Consider the following 23,610-nt stretch of genomic DNA (forward strand, 5'->3'; position numbering starts at 1 on the left):
TCATAACTAATATCTTCTTCTACCCACGGGAACGAAGTCGCGGGCAACAGCTAGTTGCTTATAAAAACATGACATCCGTCATAGACAGAGCCGTAATAACGACTTGAACAAGTTGGATTGGTTTTCTGTCTCGATGGTCTCAGATGAGATAATTAATTTATTATTGTTAGGTATAAACAACATAGTTATAGTGTTTACCTATTGTTAGTGAGGAATACTATGTTTTTCTATTGTTGGGTAATGTGCATCGGCACGTGCCTTGGAGAGTCAGCATCGGGTATGGGAATCTTGCGTCTTATATACCACGAGCCTTAAAGTTGATGGTTTCTTTGAATTAATTAAATTAAGCATTTACAATGGAAAAATATAAAGTTGAAGCATATAAAATTAAAATTAACATACGTAATAATATTAAGTTAAGGAAGATGTGTTTTTCATACTGTAGAAAGTAGTTGGGACTTTTATCTTTAATCTTGTTTTTTTTATCTGATAACTAGCTGTTGCCCGCGACTTCGTCCCCGTGGGTAGAATATATAAGTTATGATTTATACCTGCCCTGTTTTTTTTCACATTTTCCATTGTAACTTCGCTCCTATTAGTCGCTGCGTGATGGTTTATAGCCTAAAGCCTTCCTCGATCAATGGTCTATTCAACACAAAAATAATTTTTCAATTTGGACCAGTAGTTCCTGAGAATAGCGCGTTCAAACAAACAAACAAACAAACTCTTCAGCTTTATATATTAGTATAGATAGAGTATAGATAAAAACATTATACTTATTATGTATTACAATCCAAATGTTAACGCTTTCGTGTTGCCTTCGCATGTTTATTGATTACCTTTTTAAAGAGTTTTCTATGGAATCTTTTCGCTTGTTACAACTTTTTTTATGAGTGGCTTTTGAAACTGCGCCAAAAGAATTAAGGTATACACAAATTGATCCCCATACGCACTTAATTCAAATTATATTAAATTTAGATAGGTATCTGAATTCCTAATTGAAAATAAAAAACTAATACAAATATTTTGTGTGCAAAGTTTGAAGCAGCCCATAAATTTTTAATCTGAAAACAATACACTTTAATTTTGTCGCCGCGTCACAATCGCAGCAGTGGAACCACAATTTAATTAAGATTAAATACAAACTGCAGTGGTATACATTGTATACACAGTAATCCGTGGAAGAACGTTATTTAGTCAACGAGCTCTGCCCCGGTATTTATTAAACTGAAGCTGTGACGCTGCCAGATTTATCTTAGTACAATCTGAGAACCTTTAAGGGTCCACCTTTTTTATTCCATGCAATGTATCTTTACATTAAATACTTCTTTCACATTAGCTTTTTTACTTCGTTTTAAATTCAATTAGGAGACTAAATCAGTAATTTGTTTGTTGCACACGTGCTTAAAAACGTCACCAACCTACACAAACTTCTACGAGAGGGATAAAAGTTGCATCATAATCGTTTTAGTAGTTAAACGCGTAAAATCTATCATTTCTAATGTTCAATTACAAAAGTGAAGTGATTACCTTGAATTATGAAACTGCTAAAGCTGTTATAATTGAAAGTTGCAAACATTAACAGCTTCCAATCAACCCGTTAATTTGATTGTTTTAATTAGATTAACGAACTAAACAATGAAGATGGTTAATTACTTGATGAGATATTTGAAGACGGTTTTACAATGGATTAAAAGCTTACAAAATAATTGGATTAAATGGAATTTACTGCGCTCTTCGGGCTGGGGTTTGAAATTGTTGATATAGACTCTTCAACGAAGGCTTTGCAAGGAAATTCTAACCGGTTTTCAATGCGTTTGTGTTTTTATATTTGTATGTGTGTTAACGCCGAACTTCGGAATTTATATTGTAAATTCTTTTTTTTTAATTTAGCTGTCATTGGGTCCCATAAAAGTTTGGCTGTAGTCGTTGTTATCGTTGTGTTAGTTGAAGTAGTTGTCTAAAATCTGAAAGCGGCTCAAATACATTGACACAAGCAAGCTTTAATCCGTTTAAATCATTTATCGATCTTCGCTAGTTGTCACCAATGATAAGAATTTCGCTTTGATGTCCAAAGGTCCACCAAATATTACGTGTGTATTAGTAAATAATCCTATTTATTTTATTGTGTTTTCCTCAATTAGGGCAAAGTTCATTATGAAACTCGAAAATGAAGAAATTTATTTTTTCAATTCTGTGTTCGATAAAGATTTGGATTTCTTCAGTGGGCATAACATAACCTCTTGTAATTGGACTATCTATTGTCAAATACAACAGTCTTTATGTTATGAGACCCCGCGTAATGTCTTGCAGTGTGATATCTCACTTCCAAAAATGACTCGTACTTTTAGAGGTAGTAGTAATCTCTCCAACAGTTTCTGTACACGAAGACCACTCCCTTTTCTTACCTTGCTATCAATTTCACTACTTATGTTTTGTGCTGCCCACAAGGCTCATCATCAAACAAAATCATTGTTACATTTGGGAACAATTGGCACACCAGAATATACCAAAAAGAAATCCTTCAGAAGTGGAAACTTAGCCTGAAAAACAAACAAACACTCTACTTAACGAATAAAAAGGCAATCAATGTAATCTTTTTTGTGTTTAACAAACCACATTTTCCATTTCGTAGCTTAATTCAATCTTATAAGGAACCTTAAATTTAATCATGCAATAACCACTTAGGTGTCCACACATAGAAGTCTAAAGAATAAGGTAACCCCGATCTCCATTCTTTACTGACGATGAATCTTGATTTTACGCCTGGTTTCCAATCGTAGGGCACATTTATGACCGTATTGGTTCTTAAGTTTTAGAACCCTTGCTGGGCGCTATGCAAAGGTGTTAAATGAACAGAAATAATTGCGATTCAAATACATAATTTTATTTTATGACTAAGTACTTCTTGTCAAAGATATGATTTTAGTAAGGACCGTGTCCTTGTCCCTGTCCTGTCCCATAGAATTATTCCATGAATTAAAATATATTTTGCGCTCATTTTCACATGGTTGCTATACTGCATGTGAAGGGAAAGTATTTTAAATTTATCTACCTCCGCTTGTATAATTTGAAAAAGTATGTATATTTCGTTCATCGATTTACTGCAGCTACAACAAAATTGAAATTATAGTTAGTATAAGTATTAAATAATTTTCCAATCGTATCTAAATGGATCTAAATGGCGTTTGTTGTACATGAGGTCGTACAAGAGTTAGTCATTAGCAAATAGCAATAACCGTAATGTAAAAGTTTGCTCTACTTTTCCAGCAGGCACTCCATGCGGTTTATTTATATACAAGTTTTTTTCGATGTTAAATAGGTTATCATCATCATCATCATCATCATCATCTTAGCCTATAGCTGTCCACTGCTAGGTAGGTATATAGGAGCTTGCTTAATTATTTGTAGATTTTCTATAATTAAGTATTTTCTGCGTTATAATTAAGATCTTTATCTTGTTAGGTTGGACTGAGCTTCGGCATGGTACGATCGTACATTATAAAAAGTTAAACCAATAAAAAAACTTTCTTTATTGTATTTTTCTTTGTTTGCATTTACCTAAAGTACTCGTAGACATGAATTAAAGGATGGGGTGGAGACGTTGTTTTACGGAGATGCTAAGGGTCCTTCCTAGATCTAGCTTTAAATCAGCTCCATATCAACATAATTTGGGAAGCTCTCACTATATGAGTGGTTCTTATATACATACATGTGCCCAAAATTGAATTATCGATCTAAAACCTGATTCTGTACCTGTACCTGTTCCTCGAATTTCGCTGAATGACAAATGAAAACGGAAAAAGACGACTTTTTTCTTAAATTGTAAGTACTGCAATGCTGACGTCACGAAACATAAGCTACGAGTTGTTCTACAATTTGTAAGGAGATTATTTCTAAGCTCTGTCGGCAAGTCCCCTTTGTCATAAATTTTCTCACAGCGTTAAATTGGTTTATAATAGTACTTCAAAGAATGAATGAAGCTATTTTTACTCTCTTAAAGTGTCATTATTTCCAATATGATTTGATGAAAAAAAGTATTCATGCACACACTAGAATTCATTGTTGGTACGAAATAGCTTCGTCCGGTGACAAATTTATAGGGGCTGTTGAATAGCTTTGCAGAAAAGAGACGGAAATATACACTTTAGAATACATGGGAAAGGGACAAATATTCGCAACTACAATTTTGCAACGGAATTATTAATGAAGGTTTAGAGTTTGAAGGGGTTAAATAAAATGGCGTATGTTAGTTCTGTGAGAATGAACTTTATGACGAAATTATCCCGACGACATGATTCAAAGCTAATATATGCTTAGACGCAGAGTCGATGTGTAATAATCTGTAATAAAGACATAATCCAATTCGGTGAGCAAACAAAATCATCGCGCGCAAAATGCACCATTAACGATTAGCCCGCCCCGCCCACATCTCGCCACTCCACAGAGTATAAAAGATATAAGCCCGGTGTCAAGGTCAATATTGTTCAGTAGCTCCATTCGTTCCGTTCACACAGTCATTCGTTCGTTGACGCATGCGCCGAGGCGAGCAGTTGTACCGTTTACCGCGCTTATTCATTCCAGTGCCGACCGGTAGTAAAGACTCACATATTTTTTAGCTTTCTTAAAAGTATATTATAAATTAAAAAAAAATGGAATTCCTTGGCAAGAAATACAAGATGATCTCTTCGGAGAACTTCGACGAGTTCATGAAGGCTATCGGTAAGTGTATATGAACAGTATTATCATTGTATTAGTTCTAGGAAAAAATCGATGTTGCCGGCCGGCTCGCGATTCGCCGGTTGCCCAGCCACGCCGGGCGCGCCGGCTCGTTTTTGCACTTATTTTACTTGTTACTTGTTTTTCTCTATTTTCGCCGGGCTCCGCTTGAAGATTTCTGATGTATAGAGCGTTTATATTCTTCCGTTTTGCTATTGAATATACTTAATTTACCGGGTAATTTTTTTGCTTACGTGGATCATCATTTTATGCGGTGTACCTACCCTCAACAAGTAGTTTTGTTATAGGCTCATTATTTTCCTTCGTCAGACTATTTTCGAAATTTACATACTTAATTATCTTATATATTTCGATTAATTTATCGATTAACCAATAAAACTTTTTTTTCTCTACTTCTTCATACTCTGCTACTTAATATAGAGATTGGAGGTAGATTTCTTTAAACCCCATTATCATCTTGCCAGATGTAAGTCCTCGCTATTGTAAAAAATAATTACTTAAAGAATTATTTCATAAATAAATTTTTTAACATCCATCACCAACTACGTATAAGAAACTAAGTACCCACATAAATTATTTTCTTGTGCGCATAAATTGTGTAGGATTATAAACAATTTTAATGTTAATACCACATACCTATTTAGGAACCTTGAAACAATGAATATTTCAACCGCTTATCTATTCTTAAGGTCATTTATACTTTTCTTTAAGTACCCACTATCTTTTGTTTTTGACTTCTCGTCATACATTTATTCTCATGTCACTTAATGCTTAACATGAGATAATAGCTAAATAAATCTAATTTACGAGACTTTATTGCCCATTTCTTTCATGTCTGACATGAAAAACAGCATATAATGACCCAACTGCATAATAATATGACGCAGTACTTGGGACATGCAATTTAGTTACAACTATTGTATTGAGACCTTGGACGAACAATCATGTTTCAGGCACTTACCATAATGCTTCAGACTTTAGATCATGTAGTTTATTTGTATTAACAAATAAAGGTAGTAGTTATCGTTCCGGAGAAAATTGAAAAATCCGTTCTTGGAATCCTCGGGGTAATTTGTTAACGCCCTCGCTCTCTCGTTTTCTCCTCTAACTAGATAATGTCTAAAAAATCTGCCATTTTTCTTAGTTCCGTTTCGATGGTTTTAATATTCATTGCAGATCTGACTAGTCCAAAATCCAGATCTTTTGCTCTTAAGATAAGGTATAGCAGAATCTTCTCATTAGTGTATTTTCATGAATAACCATTATTTTGTTAGGCTAAGTTTATACCTCTAAGCCAATTTGAAAAAAATGATTTGAAAATTTTCGACATATATTTCAATCAGACAGTATATAAAATTTCACAATGTTTGATAAAGAAGAGTTAAAAAATTTCCCATACGAAACTGATAGCGTCAGTTAATCCACCAAAAATACACTCGATACCTCCATATAATATTGTGCTATCTATAGTATTATTCAATCAGTAATCCATGCAATAAAATACAACCGCATTGCAGATCCCGATAATCCATTTTTGTTGTTAACGTGTCCTACATACCTAGTTTTATCAAAGTTTTCCTGGTACTAGGATTTTTGTAGCAAAACCTTCGTGTTACGCATTGATTTGTCATTAGGCGTGGTTTTAATAGAACCTTTGGGTAATCTGTAACATATATTATTCAAGCAAGCAATTTCAACGGATAATTAGGTGAAGTCCATTGTACATATAAGCTTTTGTCATTATTAGCCTGAAATCGATCCACAGTAAAGGAAATTCACGACAAGAAACTAAAACAACAATATATAAAGCTTTCAAATAATTTTCCACTTTTGAATTGACCGAAAAGTATTCAAATATTTCTAATCATTAATTTTCCAGGCAATTTTGGGCACAGCACGTCCTCATCAAATAAGATTATCTTAGAAACCTTAACAATGTCCTTTCAAAATATTGAATACCAGTAAAAAATATCCACATCAAACCATCCTTCATCATTTACACGAAAACATATTACTAATAATAAGTTCTTGAAACACGAGATAATCTAAATAGCTCATAAAGTTTTACCATATCTGATAAGAAAAATGAACTTATTCACTTTTACTGGGTACTGATAACTACCTGCTATGTTCATATATTAGGTATTATCAGGCCTTGATAGGGGCACAAAAGGTCCCCTTGTTTGTCTGGCGATTTAACTGATAAGTCTGCAATTATGCCTCATTGGTAATGGGTTAAATTGATACATTCTTTCTTCATGAGTGGGTTTCGATGGGGTCAGCTAACTTCGATTGGGTCACAGTCATTACCGGCCGGCTGATAACTTCGTTTTTTTATTCTAGTGTCCTTTAATAATAACGGCTTATTGATATCTCCTTACCGCGAAAATATATCTTCCCTTAACAAGAAGGTTCTTTTACTTTCAGTCAACATTTCTTTAAATTTATTCGTTCGGTATAGAATCCGGCAAAAAGTCATGATATATCTATTAGGTTACGCTTTTAGTATGTTTACTTGTCCACTTCTCAAGCCAGTCGGGACAACGTTTAGTTTTTGTTTCATAATCACCAGACGTCCGGCAGACATTTTTTTCTTTCACAAAAAATCTGGAAAATTCGCAAATGATGAACGCGAACGATGGTGGAACGACATCGAACTCTATTACGAGATTGCTATAAATTAGATCAGGACACAACTTTCTAAAGACAGATTTGGGAGAAATTGCTAATTAGTGGGATAACTTTAATTTAAAATTGAAATGAAAATCTTAGTATGTATTTAGGGAGGGTGCGCGTGTTATGGCGAACTGCACGGTTTTTCCAAACGAATCTTTGAGCTATCAATAAAAAACTTTCAGCTCCATTGTATAGTAGTGATCGCTAATTTATTCACTTCCTTCATTAAACAATCAACCGTAAGAAACAGACAGGTTTTTATAAACGTTTTTGTTATAATCTCCATGAGAGTAATTAGTTTGCATTTTATATGCTGGCAATTTTGTGTATAAATATTTCAGATCTTCTAGATACAAGTAGCCCTTTTAGATTTTGGCTAAAATCCAGACAGTCTTAGAAATAATGTGTTAGGTGGGAGATGGATACTGCAATAATAACCTTTAAATAACAATGAGACACCAGCCGCAAAACTATCATTATATTTGATCTGTCATATTTTTAAATCTTAGTCCCAAACAAAAAACGCAGGCATAACTTCTTAGAGAAAAAACGTACAAAAAACGAACAATACAGAGTTAGTTTCCTTCAGACCTTGGACTTAGCGCGGACTTTGACTCGCGAGTTGACTCGGAGACTTGCCAACACCTATTTACAATACGACAAAGTCGATTTTATGACAAATACTGCTTGTTGATGCGTGAATCATATAAACTTTGGATCCCAAACAAAACTCTTTACTTAAAACCAGCATGAAATGTAACTATGCATTATTTTTTATAACGTTCTGTATTTAACATGCAAATATACAGGAAGGCATAGTGAATTAGAAAAAAGAAATACAACTATTTAATTTAATATTACATTATAGAAACATGTCTTTTGGCTAGTAACAATTATCCACACCTGACTTAATATTTATTTAGTACATGATACAAGAGGCAGTAAATAACTCGAAGATCAAACGCCTCGATATCAGTGCCGATAACTTTTATCATAGTTTATTGCAATTTATTTCGTAAAAGATATCTGGAAACATTTTCGATGATGTTGTTTTCCTACTAGTGAATAAAATATATGGAATATAAATCATTTGTGGATTTATTTTGCCGGAAACATATACCTTATCAATGTTAATGTAAGGAAAAATACAAGACTTGGCTTACTTGACTTGGTTGCGACAAGTTTATTTAAATTTAAAAATAAAATGATATTAGAATTACTCGTATATTATAGATGCTGTCTATTCTTCAACAATTTATTTCAATTGAGTTTCAATAAAATCAACAACTTTGTTATTTTGATGGACTATTTCATTTACTTTTTTAAGTAGTTTTAAATTCAAATTAAAAATATTACATCGTTCTGCGATTTCAATACGAGAAATAATATGACTAAAATACCAAATTTAAATTCATAAGATTTTTTTTTTCAATATCCCTTCTACAAATCGAGCTAGGCGTTTCGCATTTATCTTCAACACAGTTATTCACGTTATCCCAATAACTCTAAACCGGTTTTATGCATTTTGCCTCCTCCTACCTAATACAAGATTAACCACAATTAATGTTATTTTTAGATCATATTTGGCTTTCGGCTTAGCAACGGTAGGTTTACCGGCAATTGATATTGTGTGGAAAACAATACGGACAGCTATCCTTGTGGTCAAGATTAGGTTACATTACATAGAAGTGTCAATGTACGTTGCTGAGAAATGGAGTCTAACGTCGAAAATGTATAGGACCATGTTTAATTACTAATTTGCAGATAAACAAATACACACTTGTTTGTAATTTGTCCCTTTTTCTGAGGTTTACAGATCTTGTAATGACCTTTTAATGTATGTTCTTTAAAGAATCTAGCTATGCTTTATTCATTTTAAGAAAAGCACATTAGAATTTTCTTGTAATTTGTCTCCTCTCTCTGAGGTTAACAGAGTTTGATATCTTCCTTTTTAATACATTTTCTTTTAATAATAATAATCATTTTTTCTTAAAGTAATCAAATAGGAAACCATAGGGATCTAATAAGGGGAAAATAATATAACAACATCTGAACCCCGGTCACGTGTGAGCATAATAGGTATAATAAACTTCTCATTGCGTGCTTTGATTTCTAATTGACCAATTCATTCGAATGCGGGCACCCATGTATAGAATAGGGGTATGTACGTCTATCCCAAGGCAGGACCTACCACAACGGGATCCTTTCAACTAATTACGAATCGCCTGAGCATATCCCGCCATAGTTTACCGATTAAGCTTCTATTGGTCGCAGTCAAGACGGCAATTGTCGTAAAATGGACGACAATCAAGTCCAATTGTCGTCAATAACGACAGCGGACTCTTCATATTCTATACGATACAGATCGGGAGTTCCGTTTTCTATTTATGCATGCTTTATTTAGCTGCGTTTATTGTAGAGGTCAGAGGTCACGTGTCGCAATCTCGCGTTGCTCTTTTGTTATTTAGATTTTAGTACTTCGAATGTATTGATGTGAATACGAATATATATGTATAGGCTGTCTGAATGTAGTTCTTTGTGCGTAGTTTCACGAGTGTTTTGTAGATTTTTATCTGGGATTGTAGGAAATTGTTGTCGAATCCCAATGTTATGCGGGTTAAAATTTACATTTCAATTGAGAAGTTTCGCATATTACATAGAGCGTATTCTGAACATACGCATTTCAAATTGCCTAAGCCCAATTGTAGGGACTCGCCCTAGACCGGTTTTCAGACATTATAGATCAATTCTTCTCGTTTATTCAGCACATTTTTAGAATCAGTTTATCCTCTACATTTAAAGACACATCACAGGAAACATTTGGTAAATAAGTCATGGAAACTCGCGTGTCAAGACAACAGTATTATTTCAGCATCTGTATGTCTGTTTGTACAAAACTAACGACGTTATTCATTGTCAGTTGACTGTGTTTGAGTGTTTGCTTAGGAAAAGCGTTCCTTTGTGTTTGGCCAAGCATGGAATAAATATTTACTAGGCCTTGCAAGTACTTGTGTTGTGTTTGCTCATTTGTCTCCATAAGATCTTGGTGACTATAGAAGTAGATACTATTTTTCCACATAAGTTATAAGTAGGGACGAAGGAGAATAAAACACATTAGTTGGGTTAAAATGATTTTTTTAGTGGTTAAGCCTTTAACTTTTTTCCTCTTTCGTACATGGTTAGCAACAATAGTCACTGATCTGTAATTTAAACACATTTGAACGATGCGATCATCGTTTCTCCTTGTGCAAAATATCACATGCCTTGCAGTGTAACATCTCACACACCCAGTCAATCTAAATTGATACAAGACAAATAAATAAAGCTCAGAATCCATATCCTCTCAGTGGGTGATTCAGGATAGACACAGATTATCTTAACCGATCCAAAGATCAATTGATGGCAATGGGCTGGACGGCCGTTTCCTCTGCCTTAGTCAGACAAACGGATGCAGTCGGCGTATGCCTACGCGCCCATTATATAGCCGTTCTATCACTTGAACTTGACATTCTGATGCATTATGGTGTAATATGTGATAATTTTCGCACTTTAAACAAGATACGCTAATGGAATGTTCTAGATCATGTCTTGAAGGATTGCGTTTCTGAAAAACAAATATTACGTGTGTAGTCCATGTATGTACATATAGCTACGTAGATAGTGTCAATGAACGTTGTCAGAGTAAAAAAAATGTTTTAGGTGATTTTCATTGGTTTTTTTCTTTCAGTGGATATAAAAACAAATCGTTTAGAAAGTTACGTATAATAGATGTTTTGAACAAATCACGCGCGAGCATGCGTGCTTTATTTTTTATTAAATTTTAAATTGTCTGGTTTAATTAGTTGAATATTTATGATGGAGATTTAGTCATTTTTTTAATGGTGTTGTAATTTTGACCTACTTTTGGTACACCAACTTCAATTTAGGATCGTATTAGCCTATTTTCCGGTGTTGAATCATAATCCTGTTCGTGACAATTTCGGTTTGAAAGATGTTCTTAATTGACAAAGTCACGATAGGCGGCAAGACAAAAAATTATGAGTGACCTGAGCCGTGAAAGAATACAATTTTGCTGCGGATTCGGATACTAGAGGGCTACCTCTACACGGTCAAAGAGTATTTCTATTATACATCTATACTAATATATAAACCTGAAGAGTTTGTTTGTTTGTTTGTTTGTTTGTTTGAACGCGCTAATCTCAGGAACTACTGGTCCAAATTGAAAAAATCTTTTTGTGTTGAGTAGACAATTAATCGAGGAAGGCTTTAGGGTATAAACCATCACGCTGCGACTAATAGGAGCGAAGATACAATGGAAAATGTGAAAAAAAACAGGACGGGTATAAATCATAACTTACATCTTCTTCTACCCACGGGAACGAAGTCGCGGGCAACAGCTAGTACTCTTATAATTATAACATTGTGTAGAGCGGTGACTACGCGTGGTAAATACGCATTTATAGCAATGGGGATGATGTCTCAAAAAAGTAATAATCTTGTTTATATTCCATCGTCCCTCAGTTAGATAATTAAAAAAATATTGAACACGTATTTTTTCTGAATAAAACAATACCAAGATAAACTGCTTTAAAGTTTTCCCGAAATTTAGACATCTCGCGTTAGTTTTATTGTCACTGTAATTTGGTCAATTTATTTTTGCGGCACAAAAGAAAACATGCGAAATATGCGTTACACTACAAGACAGACACTGAAAAAAAATAGTTATCATCCTCATTGTTGAATAATTATATTATAATCTTCGCAAAGCCTAGTCGATAGCTTCTAACAGAGATGCGGGATAATATTTAAAATTCTACTTCTGAAAATATCAATTTGCCGCGTGAAATCACATGTTCTATTGCAAAGAAAATGAAACCTCTCGCATTCACTTTGTGATATTTTGTCACCGTAACGCCAATTTTGCATTTGTGTAAATTGAATATGTGTATTCAAAAGAAAGCTGTTTAGTTTGATTTGTAAAAATGTAGTTTCTAAAGGGTATAAAAAACTATCCCATTTGGACAGTTAATAAATTAAAAAGCTTTTTTGCAATAACAACATTTATTTCATTAGAGCATTCTATGCAAATGTCTGTAAACTATCTCTTGAATAAAAAATAATGATTAAAAGAGCTAATAAATGAGTTTATTTACAAATTTCGTAAAAATCAAGTAAAGATATATTTGGACCTTCCACTATTACCAGGTATGAATTATCGCCAGGTATCTTTAAAGAAAAATTGTGCAGTTGTGGAAGAGAGACAATGCACAGCTTAGAGTGGCATCTCTGTCCCACTGTCGCCGTGGTCTCTTCAGTTAGCCTGACTTTTCTATGGCGAGACTTCTCAAGCCTGCAGCCAGAGTACAGATAAAAACTTACTACGTTAGCAACATCGAATAACGTTATTTTACTGTCGAATGGGAAATCATCGAATGACTCCTTTCGCATGGATTGAGCAGAAGGGAATATCAGACTTTTACTGACTAAAATCCACCAATATTTCTTCGTTTGCCCATCTTGTAGCGCGTTAACCCTTTCAGAAAATCCCGCTGGCCCAGCAGGCATCAGTCCTAATGGGCTCCTCAGAGCTAAAGCATCCCCTGCTGGGTAAATCTCTGTTCCACGTCTTACTTTGTAATGTAGTGATAGGCTCCCAGTAGCTTGAAGAGTAGTCAGTAACAAATCGATTCGCAATACCTATCGCGACGTATTCAACGCATTATGAAGCATGTATTCTTGATTTTACACTAAAAACTAAACAATAGAAACATTCTTATCGTACGCAACGCAATCTCGATACAGAGATCAGTTTACATGGTGTATAAATCTGGAATGTATTGCCGTATTGGTAAAACAAACTTGTAGGTTACGGTAGTATAGCTAGGAAACTATGGCAGGTTTCAAAGGTAAATGAGAAACGACATAATATTTAAATATTGAGAATGATTACCAATAACAAAATGAAATTAATGATAACATGGGCCTAAATACGACTACTCAAGGTCAGTGCTTAAATTATGACGGTGGTAAAAAAAAATACAAGATTCTTATAAATGCATTTATATCTTAACTAGATATACCTTCGTTTGGGATTGTTAAATTTAGATTCGACGTACCGATAAAACGTATTTATCAAGCTTAATTCATTTATTGCAGGTATTATATCAATAACATCATTATTATCATTTTAAGCGTTAATCGATAGTATCAGACGTTGCCAACTGTACGAAAAGTTTTTTCTAATCGACTAACTTTTGGCTGTTTGTCTTAGTATCTGTGCTCCAGAGCGGCCATGATGGAAAATATTGATATGTCAAAAGATTGAAAATTATTTACTTATTCGACATTGCAATAAATCTCTGAATTATTGTAAAGTATTGTAAACACGTGATAAAATATATAATACATATTGCAACAGTTTTTATCTTGCTTCTCCGACTTGCAGCTCTGATACCGTGTTGGACATTGAACCTCTTTATTTATCACACTGGCATTCATTCTTAGCGCCGGTATTATTTTTAAACGTATGATGAACGATTGAACGGAAGATCTATTTTCGACGAGCTCTAGTTCAAAAGTGAATGGTTGTGGAGTGGATGCAGTTTCGTTTTTTTTTACGAAGGGTCACTTGCCTTTGCTTCAGAATATGAAAAAGTAGCAGACTGTCAAAGTTTTAGCGCGCCAAAGAGTTTATATGTCAAAATGTAATGGTAATTTAAGGTCATTCAATTAACTCTGGTTTCCCTTCAAAACGCATAAACTTTTCGCCTTTTAGTCATTCAATTGTTCAAATCAAACCACTAACGTTTATCAGAAATTATCTTGTATCCATAGAGAAAATGCAGATATCTTCAAGGTTATTAATCTGCAGGTACACAAATACATTACATCTTGTCTTACCTTGCATAATCAGCAATTAGTCATGTCTGTCAGATAAAAGTGCGTCGCGTAACATGCGAGATTATGAGATGAAGCGTTGTTGGACTGGTAGAGGCAATATTTATTGGCAATATAAATATACAAATACGTGGGTAACGTATTTTACATAATTGTCACTGTTTTGCATAATCAATTCGATATTCAAATGTTAGGCGTAATTTTTGCAGGCTATTTATTTAGTTCCTTAGAGAAATTAAGTATTCGTTTATGCATTCGAGATTTTTAATTCGAATACTTGCTCTTTTTATTTGCTGTGAATAACATCACTCATCATTTTATTCACAAATCGAAACCTGTCTACCTACTATGACAAACCGTTATAAATGATTCATTTTTCATATCTTTAAAAGATACGTTTAAAGGGCCCGCCTCATGTAGGCACTGTATTAGGACATGTTTACTTAAAATTTAACAAGATTAGATTGCTTAAAGGGACATGATACGATAAAAGATACCGCCTACCCATTTTACAACTTGTGTTTTTGTTAAATGTCCGCAATCACTAATACGATTATTTATTAAAGACCAATAAAATGTCAAATAGTTAAATCTATTTTATAACTTATCTATAGCAAAGGAAACCACCATTCAGCCGTCTATAAGTACTTGATATCTATGATCGATAAGTATTACTCTATAACTCAAACAAATGGATATTTGATTGACAAAAACTTTTCTCTGTCTATGTGTTCTAAATTGAAAAATTGCGCCAATTTAAAGGTCGTCGGCCTTGACGTCACACCACCCGACGCCGACCAATGGCGACGCGCCGCGCCCACTATTCAGCCAATCACGGCACAGAATTGTTTATCGATTCATCTGTGCGTGTTGATAATAATTGGCGGCATGAGATGTTGCGGTCCAGAGAACTATTAAACACGTTATTTTAACTGATTTTCACAATGCCGGTGAATGATTTCTAACATCATTTTCACGTGTAATACAAACAATTTGATTTGAATCTATGCAAATGTCTAAACTCAATATCTGTACTATGATATTCAGATGAATTTAGGTACATTGAAATCGTAACATGAATCTTTGGAATGTTGTCTGCAATTGGAGCCAGAATTGTCGGGAAGTTAGTCACATCTTCGTGGGTGGCTAATCTAGTCCAAACTAGGGTGTCGGTAACTGTAAAGACTTGCAGGACTGGATTCCTTCGCGTGCAAATTCCTTTCCAAACGCGTTAGTCTGTTGGGACTTGCCTTATACGTAACCTGCCTATGTGTTAGCTATATCTAAGCTATATTTCTGTACAATGGCTACCTAGTTCATGGTATTTATAAACACGGCTAACAAAGCGTCGTTTAGTTGTAATCGTTCGATTATTACCGGTTAATTGTTTTAAATATGAATGTTGTAAGACCTAAGTCAATTACTTCGCAACTTGGACTTTAGATGGTGGTATGTTAAGACTGTTAGGTTAGAAAATGTTGTAGATAGTTGTCCCACAAAGACTAGACGAGTTTTATTTTTTTATTTATCCTTTTAAAGTTCAAAATGAGGGTGTATACTTATAGGACATAATACATTAGTCGATCTTAAACACTATCCATCGTAGATATACTTACACGTTAGAGTGATAGAGACAACATGAAACCTAAAGCTTAACCCTGATTAAAGTCTCCGAATTCGGTAATAAATAAATTATGTCCGTATGGATTGAGGAGCCACTTTCGATTTAAAAAGGAAGCTCGCCCCCTTATTTAGTAGGGAAATCAATAATTTTGTAGACCGAATTCTGAAATTTGTAGTATAATATGTCTAAAGTTATGTAACTGTGAATGTGGCTCCTCAATCCAAACATCTGAATTGAGGAGCCACCTGAAACACGGAAAGTATTCCATGTATATTTTTGAAAATTTTGTATCATTTAGTAGCAATTGTGTATAGTGTCTACTAAAAATTTGAGCCCAGTACTGTTTATATTCAAGAATATACAATACTTTTAATGTGGCTCCTCGATCTATACACAAGAGCATGAATTGCCATGAAAGTTATTGGTCAATTTATATTCCACTCTAAAGACATTTAGTAGTCAGTGTGTTCGAATTTGTAGTATATGGACAAAGTAGTAGACTGAGCGAATTTAATAAATAAATGCATTTCATTTGGCTCCTCAATCGTGACGTCTGCATAATAAATAATTGACTGTACCTACCTGAGATCAAAACGGAATAAAATACCAGAGACACTAACATTTAGTATAAACGGTCTACTAAATACATATGCACAGATCAACATTGTATATGTTCGGTATCTGAAAAACAAATCACTTCTAAATATTCCTTACGAATTCGCTATTTAGGGTGACCATGTTATATGAATTAAACTAGGATGATTCATTTTTGAAATTTAATTTTTCGACAATATTCGATACAAAGATTCTTCATAGGTTTAGGATATTTAGTATCTAGTCAATTTCGACATAAGTTAAAGAATGAATTAATATTGGTTGGTCGGTGCTTTTATGAATTTTACAGTGAGAATCATAGTCATCATAACAAAACATCTCATCATTCGCTGGGTAGTGACATTTATAGTGACCCATTCCAGCTTCGCTAATCGCAGGGATAAATTCTATAACGCCTATTAAAGTATATAAGCTACTTGAAATCATTATAGTTTCTGGTACCTCGTTTACTCTAAACCTCGTAGAAACATTTAGTTCAAATGACACTGTTTTTGATACAGTATATTTACACACTGTTTGGTGGTTACAAGATGTGCAAACGTTATTTTCTTCTACAATACAAATTGCATCTTCTAAACTTTGGATTCCAAAAACATACCGAATATTGTCGAAAAATTAAATTTCAAAAATGAATCATCCTAGTTTAATTCATATAACATGGTCACCCTAAATAGCGAATTCGTAAGGAATATTTAGAAGTGATTTGTTTTTCAGATACCGAACATATACAATGTTGATCTGTGCATATGTATTTAGTAGACCGTTTATACTAAATGTTAGTGTCTCTGGTATTTTATTCCGTTTTGATCTCAGGTAGGTACAGTCAATTATTTATTATGCAGACGTCACGATTGAAGAGCCAAATGAAATGCATTTATTTATTAAATTCGCTCAGTCTACTACTTTGTCCATATACTACAAATTCGAACACACTTACTACTAAATGTCTTTAGAGTGGAATATAAATTGACCAATAACTTTCATGGCAATTCATGCTCTTGTGTATAGATCGAGGAGCCACATTAAAAGTATTGTATATTCTTGAATATAAACAGTACTGGGCTCAAATTTTTAGTAGACACTATACACAATTGCTACTAAATGATACAAAATTTTCAAAAATATACATGGAATACTTTCCGTGTTTCAGGTGGCTCCTCAATTCAGATGTTTGGATTGAGGAGCCACATTCACAGTTACATAACTTTAGACATATTATACTACAAATTTCAGAATTCGGTCTACAAAATTATTTACTTTCCTACTAAATAAGGGGGCGAGCTTCCTTTTTAAATCGAAAGTGGCTCCTCAATCCATACGGACATAATAAATTTCCATTCTATTGACTTTTTTCATAAGATACGCGCCGCGAACTCAGTCTTTCAGTATAAAAGCCCCTGAATTCTATGCATCATCTGAAAATGCTCTCTGATCTGATAAGATAAGAATATTGCAAGCATATTAATCATAGGTGACTTTGGATTATCCTTCTGAATCTGTATCATGATCATATGAATCACCTGAAAATGTTTTATCATTCACATTGAATGCAGATACCTATCTCAAAAAATTCAGTATTTGTGCACTAAAACGCAATTACAGGGACAAACATGCAATTTTGATAAAACTAATCAATAATCTCTCGTGGATAGCCGGTAACTTTATGATACTGATGCCAATATGATAGTCATTTTATTCTCATTAACTGTTTTTTTATATGTTCGCAAACTCTACCCATCTTCTCTTGATAAATTTGCTTCAAACTCCACTCCATTTTTCACAGATCTCATATTTATCCTCCTATGCCATAGTATTCTTTTATAATAAAAATAACAAGCTACGGTAACGAGAGATTTCATTCTTGTCATCTAACAATATCCATACGAAGAAGAAATAAAAAATTAAACGACTTTCCAGAAATTGGTTTGGTTCATTTTGGATTTCGATTCAAATTTCAGTTGGTTTTCGATTCCATCAAATGTGATCATTGTCCTCGATCGAGCGTAGTTCCAATTCTTTCAACTACACGATTTGGCGCTAGTGTTGCACCACACAGTTCTAACCCAATCTTAATTCTATTAAGACGAAAATCAATGTTCTCGGGAGTTAGCCTACAGCTTAGTGAGAGTAATTTTTTGTCCAAGCTTGTATTCATTTTCCGAAAACCTCCTGAAATTCTAAACTTACACTCGCGTAACCGATTTACCGTTAACTATACAAAGTACAATGAATGCGCATAATCAGACCGTATTGCGTCGATTTGCAAACATAATCACACAGTGAATTAGTCACGTACGCAGTGCCTGGCTAAATGTAGAAAGCCCAATGCGAAACGAAACGACATCAAAAATAGTACTAGCCAATTAAAGCTAGATGAAGTTAGGTTATGGATCTAATGTGATTATGATGGATACTTAGTAATAAAAATTGAGTAATTTGTGCTCTTGAAGTCAAAATTTACTCTTTTTTTGTATTACGAAGAGATAAAGTTTTGTGTCCTAGTAGCTAGATGGCATTCTCAGGAACTATTGAAACGATTTTGAAAATTTCTAAGCAATACAAAGTCATGTTATTTGTGAGTATTTACCTGAAAATACTCAAAGAAGTGGGCCTGAGTTTGTTGTAATCAATTTGTATCGTTATCCAATTTTGGGCTAGAACACCGTTTCAAAAATTCTAATACTTCTGTGAAACATTCTAATTTGCACTAGTCATTAATTAATTCGCTAAATTAATTTTATATGCTCGCAATCAACAAATGTGAAGTTCACGGTGTATCGTATTTATAACCATAATTCCATTCATAGATTAAGAACAATAGGTCGATATGTAGTAACAATGAACCATTAATAAGTAATAGAAAAACCTCTATTAATCAGTCAAAGCGGATTTCTGTTCAAAGATATCATAATATTATGACACGATATGACACGATAAATGGATTAAATCATTAACTACAAGCTAACGATACATATTAGGTTCCTGGGTAAGATAATAAAATGATTACTTAGGTATCTAGGGGCTTGCCAGATTACTTTAAGTCGTAAATCCCACCTGTTTGTTTCAATCTACTGATTATAGTATCTATGTTGCACTAGATAAGATGGAATGACCTTGTCAATCAATACTGAAATTATACCTAAGGTTCCATGAAACATAATGCAATGGAAATCTTTGATACCCAAAAGAGTTTTGTTGCGAAACGACTGTCCCTATACAAGGTTTGGGAATGTTGGGATCAAGTTCGCAATACCTTTTCTATCTATTTTAGGTCGGCATTACATGTGTTTTCTTTGTATTGTTCCCTACCACAAAGGTTGTCTTTCGGGTTTCCCAGGATTTACCCTAGTTTAGATGCCATCCGGAGATCCGTGTGCCTCATACGCCATTTGTACACCGGGTTCACAGAATAAGTAGCAAAGGCACACGAAATACGCCGCGGTCAGCTGATGAACAAACTCGTTTGTTGTAAAAATCTCTTTTGAGATGTCCTTGTTCGGCCCTAAAAATAATCCTGGGTTTTCAAACTTCTTGTCCTGGTTGTCAAATGGGGTAACGTCATCCATCACTACCTACCACACAACATCTGATAACCATACTACATTCCTCTCTTTCAACGAATACTTTCGCCACTTTTTCGGTATTTCTTCGTAAACCCATTCATTGTCGTACGAATACTTCAACAAGTTGACTCAATTTGTTTTTGTAACTCACACCTCCCAATATCATGTCCTATTAATTCATACCACCTTAAACGCTCCCCTCTAATCTTTCATTCTCAACTAATGGCTTCCACAATACACTTACAACATGTTCATAAATAACTACATTTCTATCGTCTTTTACTCTTAATTAAGGACAATCACGACAAACTAAGTGCAAAGATATGAACACAAAAAGCTTCTGTCAATTAAAGCTGTAATCTACTCAACCTGTTAGATACTCAATATCAATTTTCATTAGAAAACATTGTACATACGATTAGAGCTCTTAACTACTGGTAATAAGAGTGATTTTGGTTTTATTTTAAGTTTATCACTTACCTTATATGGAAACGCATTTCCGATCGTCACTGTTCTATTGAATACTGATGTGAAGGTAAAGGCTATCTAATACTATATTATCTGCATTATTTAGTTTTTTAATTACGATTCTAGCAACCGTATCCCTGAATGAGGCATAGTAAGAAATTGCTCTTATGTGTGATGCTGTCTCTTTCATTATCAAGCTGAATGTAGAGACAAATAGATATTTCAAAACTTTACTTAGCTTAGTATAGTTATTGGTTTTCATACCTAAACGGTAAAAACTCAACCGTATTATCGAGGGTCCATTGTCTATTCGTCTGTCTGCGTCAGTCAGCAAGCTGTATACAACGTCTTGTTTATCGCCTCTTTGTACTGAGCCCTTAATTTCAAGAATCCAACTCGTACTTGACCGGTTTTTATTTTACATCTGGACTGAATAACATATTTATTTAAGTTTTACCGTTTAATACTGTTTTTGTCGTGCATAAAGAGTCTGAGGGTATTATCATTAGTGTATGTACAGTGCATTATCAGTCATTCACCTTGAGTGGAACGCTCCGCTATTGCATAAAAGAGTTGTTATCATTCACTCCGTTAAAATATATATATTCAAAAATTACAATAAAAAAAAAAAAACAAATTTATTTAAAGATATAATAAAAAAAGTCTCCAACCGGTAACGGGAAAAGGGCCCAAGCAAAATGAGATTCATAATTACGGAAAACAAATATCAATACCATGTTTTTTGCTATGATTGTTGGAAATCATGTTAATTTCATAGTAATAGTGCCTCTCTTCTACCTACTCCAAAATAACTAATTAAATGAATAAATAGAACACGCTCATGGCTTAGATCAAAACCTCCTTTTAGATATTAAAAAAGGAAGATTGTCAAGATTATAACTTTTCTGTATTTTAAGTTGTCAATGGCCCTTCGTGGTAAAGTCAAAGGATAATTTCCTCGTAAATAGTCGTTTAAGCCAAAAGTATTATAATTCGAAGATTAAAAATGTATGTGTGGTTAGGAAAGAAGTATAAACTTGTTTCTACTGAAAACTTTGATGAGTTTATGAAGGTTTTGGGTATGTGTGTTAGAATACATGATAACGTATTTTGAGGTCAGCTCATGCAAACTTCCTTTTAGTTATCTAAAGCACATTTTGCTTTCCATAGTGTCAAACATAACACTCCTTCCCATCTCAATCATTCGGATCCAATGTGAGAATTGTATCCATGCATTACTCGGACTTTCACAAATCAGATGCACAAGGGACACCCAGACTTTTATGGATTTACTTTTTTTGCGGAAATTAAACACAACAATTCGAGCATCTTCCTAAGCTTAGAAATCTACTTATATTACTGCTACCATTCGTACATTTCCTAAGCCTGAAGTCATCTTCCTGTCTGTCACATTCTACATATTTATGCATACATACATGCCCTAATGTAATTTTCTCCGCTTGTTTCCAGGTGTTGGCCTCATCACCCGCAAGGCCGCCAGCGCCGTCACCCCGACGGTGGAACTCCGTCAGGACGGAGACACCTACACCCTCGTGACGTCATCCACCTTCAAGACCACCGAGGTCAAGTTCAAGCCCGGTGAGGAGTTTGATGAGGAGAGGGCTGATGGTGCCAAGGTAAATAGTAACTTATGTTTTTAGCGTTAGAGATTTTTTTTGATTAGCTACAAATGAAAACGAAATTATGTTTAACATGGCGTGTGCATAAGAAACCCTACGATTGAAGGTCCGCTGTCTTCCCGTCCGTCACCAGGTTCTTCTTACGCACCGTGATTAGCTGGACAGTTGAAAATTTCGCAAATTTCAATTACAAGTTTGACTTTTAGATAATGCCGATAAGTCCGCCTTAAGTACTTAAAATAAAGATTTGAGGATGGAATAGTCACGAAATGTGCCCACCCATATTTGTCACCAAAGCAAGATATTTTTTAACCTATTTGTATGTAGCTCTGAGTATCGCCATTTTTTTTTTAGTTCATTACGGCAGCACTTATAATAGTTAAATGTGTGTTCCAGGTGAAGTCAGTGTGCACGATCGAGGGCAACACCCTGAAGCAGGTGCAGAAGTCCCCGGACGGCCTGGAGATCTCATACATCAGGGAGTTCGGGCCCGAGGAGATGAAGGCTGTAAGTATAACTGTGATCCCATCATAAACATAGGTGTAAGAAAGGCGAGCCAAGTTGAATACAAAAAATTCAAGGAAAATGGAGATATGAGTTTCCGATGCAAAATCGAAATTTGCATTCATAGGAACGTAATAACATTGTGAAATTTTGTTTTTTTTTTCGGCACAAACCGTTTTTGTTTTTTATTCGCATTTTTTAACAACAGCAACAATTGCTGTAAAAATGTGAGATCTCAGTAATCAATCAAGTAGTATCTATCTCGTATCTGTATCAATAAATTGAATGACGACGCTATAGCAAGTATATTAGAATTTGACTCGGCCAGTTTTTTCATACTTAAATAGTTATTAAATACTTTAATTCTGATAAAAACTTACGGCTTAGCAGTCCGAGCCTCTATAATACTCTATATACTACACCAACAGGATCATCAAAATTTTACATCAATCCATATTTTTTAAAAGCACTTCATACTTTATAATAACCATATTGTTCACTTATCTACATATCACTGTATAGTAAACCTGTGTCCCACACCCGCAGGTGATGACCGCCAAGGACGTGACATGCACCCGCGTGTACAAGGTGCAGTAACTTGTCCCGCGGCGCCGCCTGTCCTGCACAACTATACATTACGTTAGGCGACTAGTGTCTCCGCTCGAATTTCTCTCCCGAAAACATCAAATAATATTATTTTTGTACTTTCAGTGTATTTTGCCAAAGTTACGTGTGAACGTATTCTCTTGATGTTTTTCTGTTGTATAAGTTTTTCAGTGCATATTTAAATAAACGGTTTTTTTGTATGTTGGTGTTTTATTGGTTGCGTTACGATACCAAGGATTTGCCCACATAGGTAACTGATAATAACACATACAAACTA

At 34.3% G+C, this 23,610-nt stretch overlaps 1 protein-coding gene across 1 annotated transcript; it reads left to right on the top strand.

Moving 5' to 3' along the window:
* Positions 1 to 4,549: 4,549 nt before the first annotated feature.
* LOC113493519 (sodium/calcium exchanger regulatory protein 1) lies at positions 4,550 to 23,533 on the top strand. Its single transcript, XM_026871531.1, has 4 exons — positions 4,550 to 4,722; positions 22,054 to 22,220; positions 22,620 to 22,730; positions 23,274 to 23,533. Exons 1-4 carry the CDS (start codon positions 4,653 to 4,655, stop codon positions 23,322 to 23,324), a joined length of 399 nt encoding a protein of 132 aa, XP_026727332.1. The 5' UTR covers positions 4,550 to 4,652; the 3' UTR covers positions 23,325 to 23,533.
* The last annotated feature ends 77 nt before the right edge of the window (positions 23,534 to 23,610 follow it).

Source organism: Trichoplusia ni, chromosome 1, assembly GCF_003590095.1.
Source record: "Trichoplusia ni isolate ovarian cell line Hi5 chromosome 1, tn1, whole genome shotgun sequence".
Taxonomy (NCBI): Eukaryota; Metazoa; Arthropoda; class Insecta; order Lepidoptera; family Noctuidae; genus Trichoplusia; species Trichoplusia ni.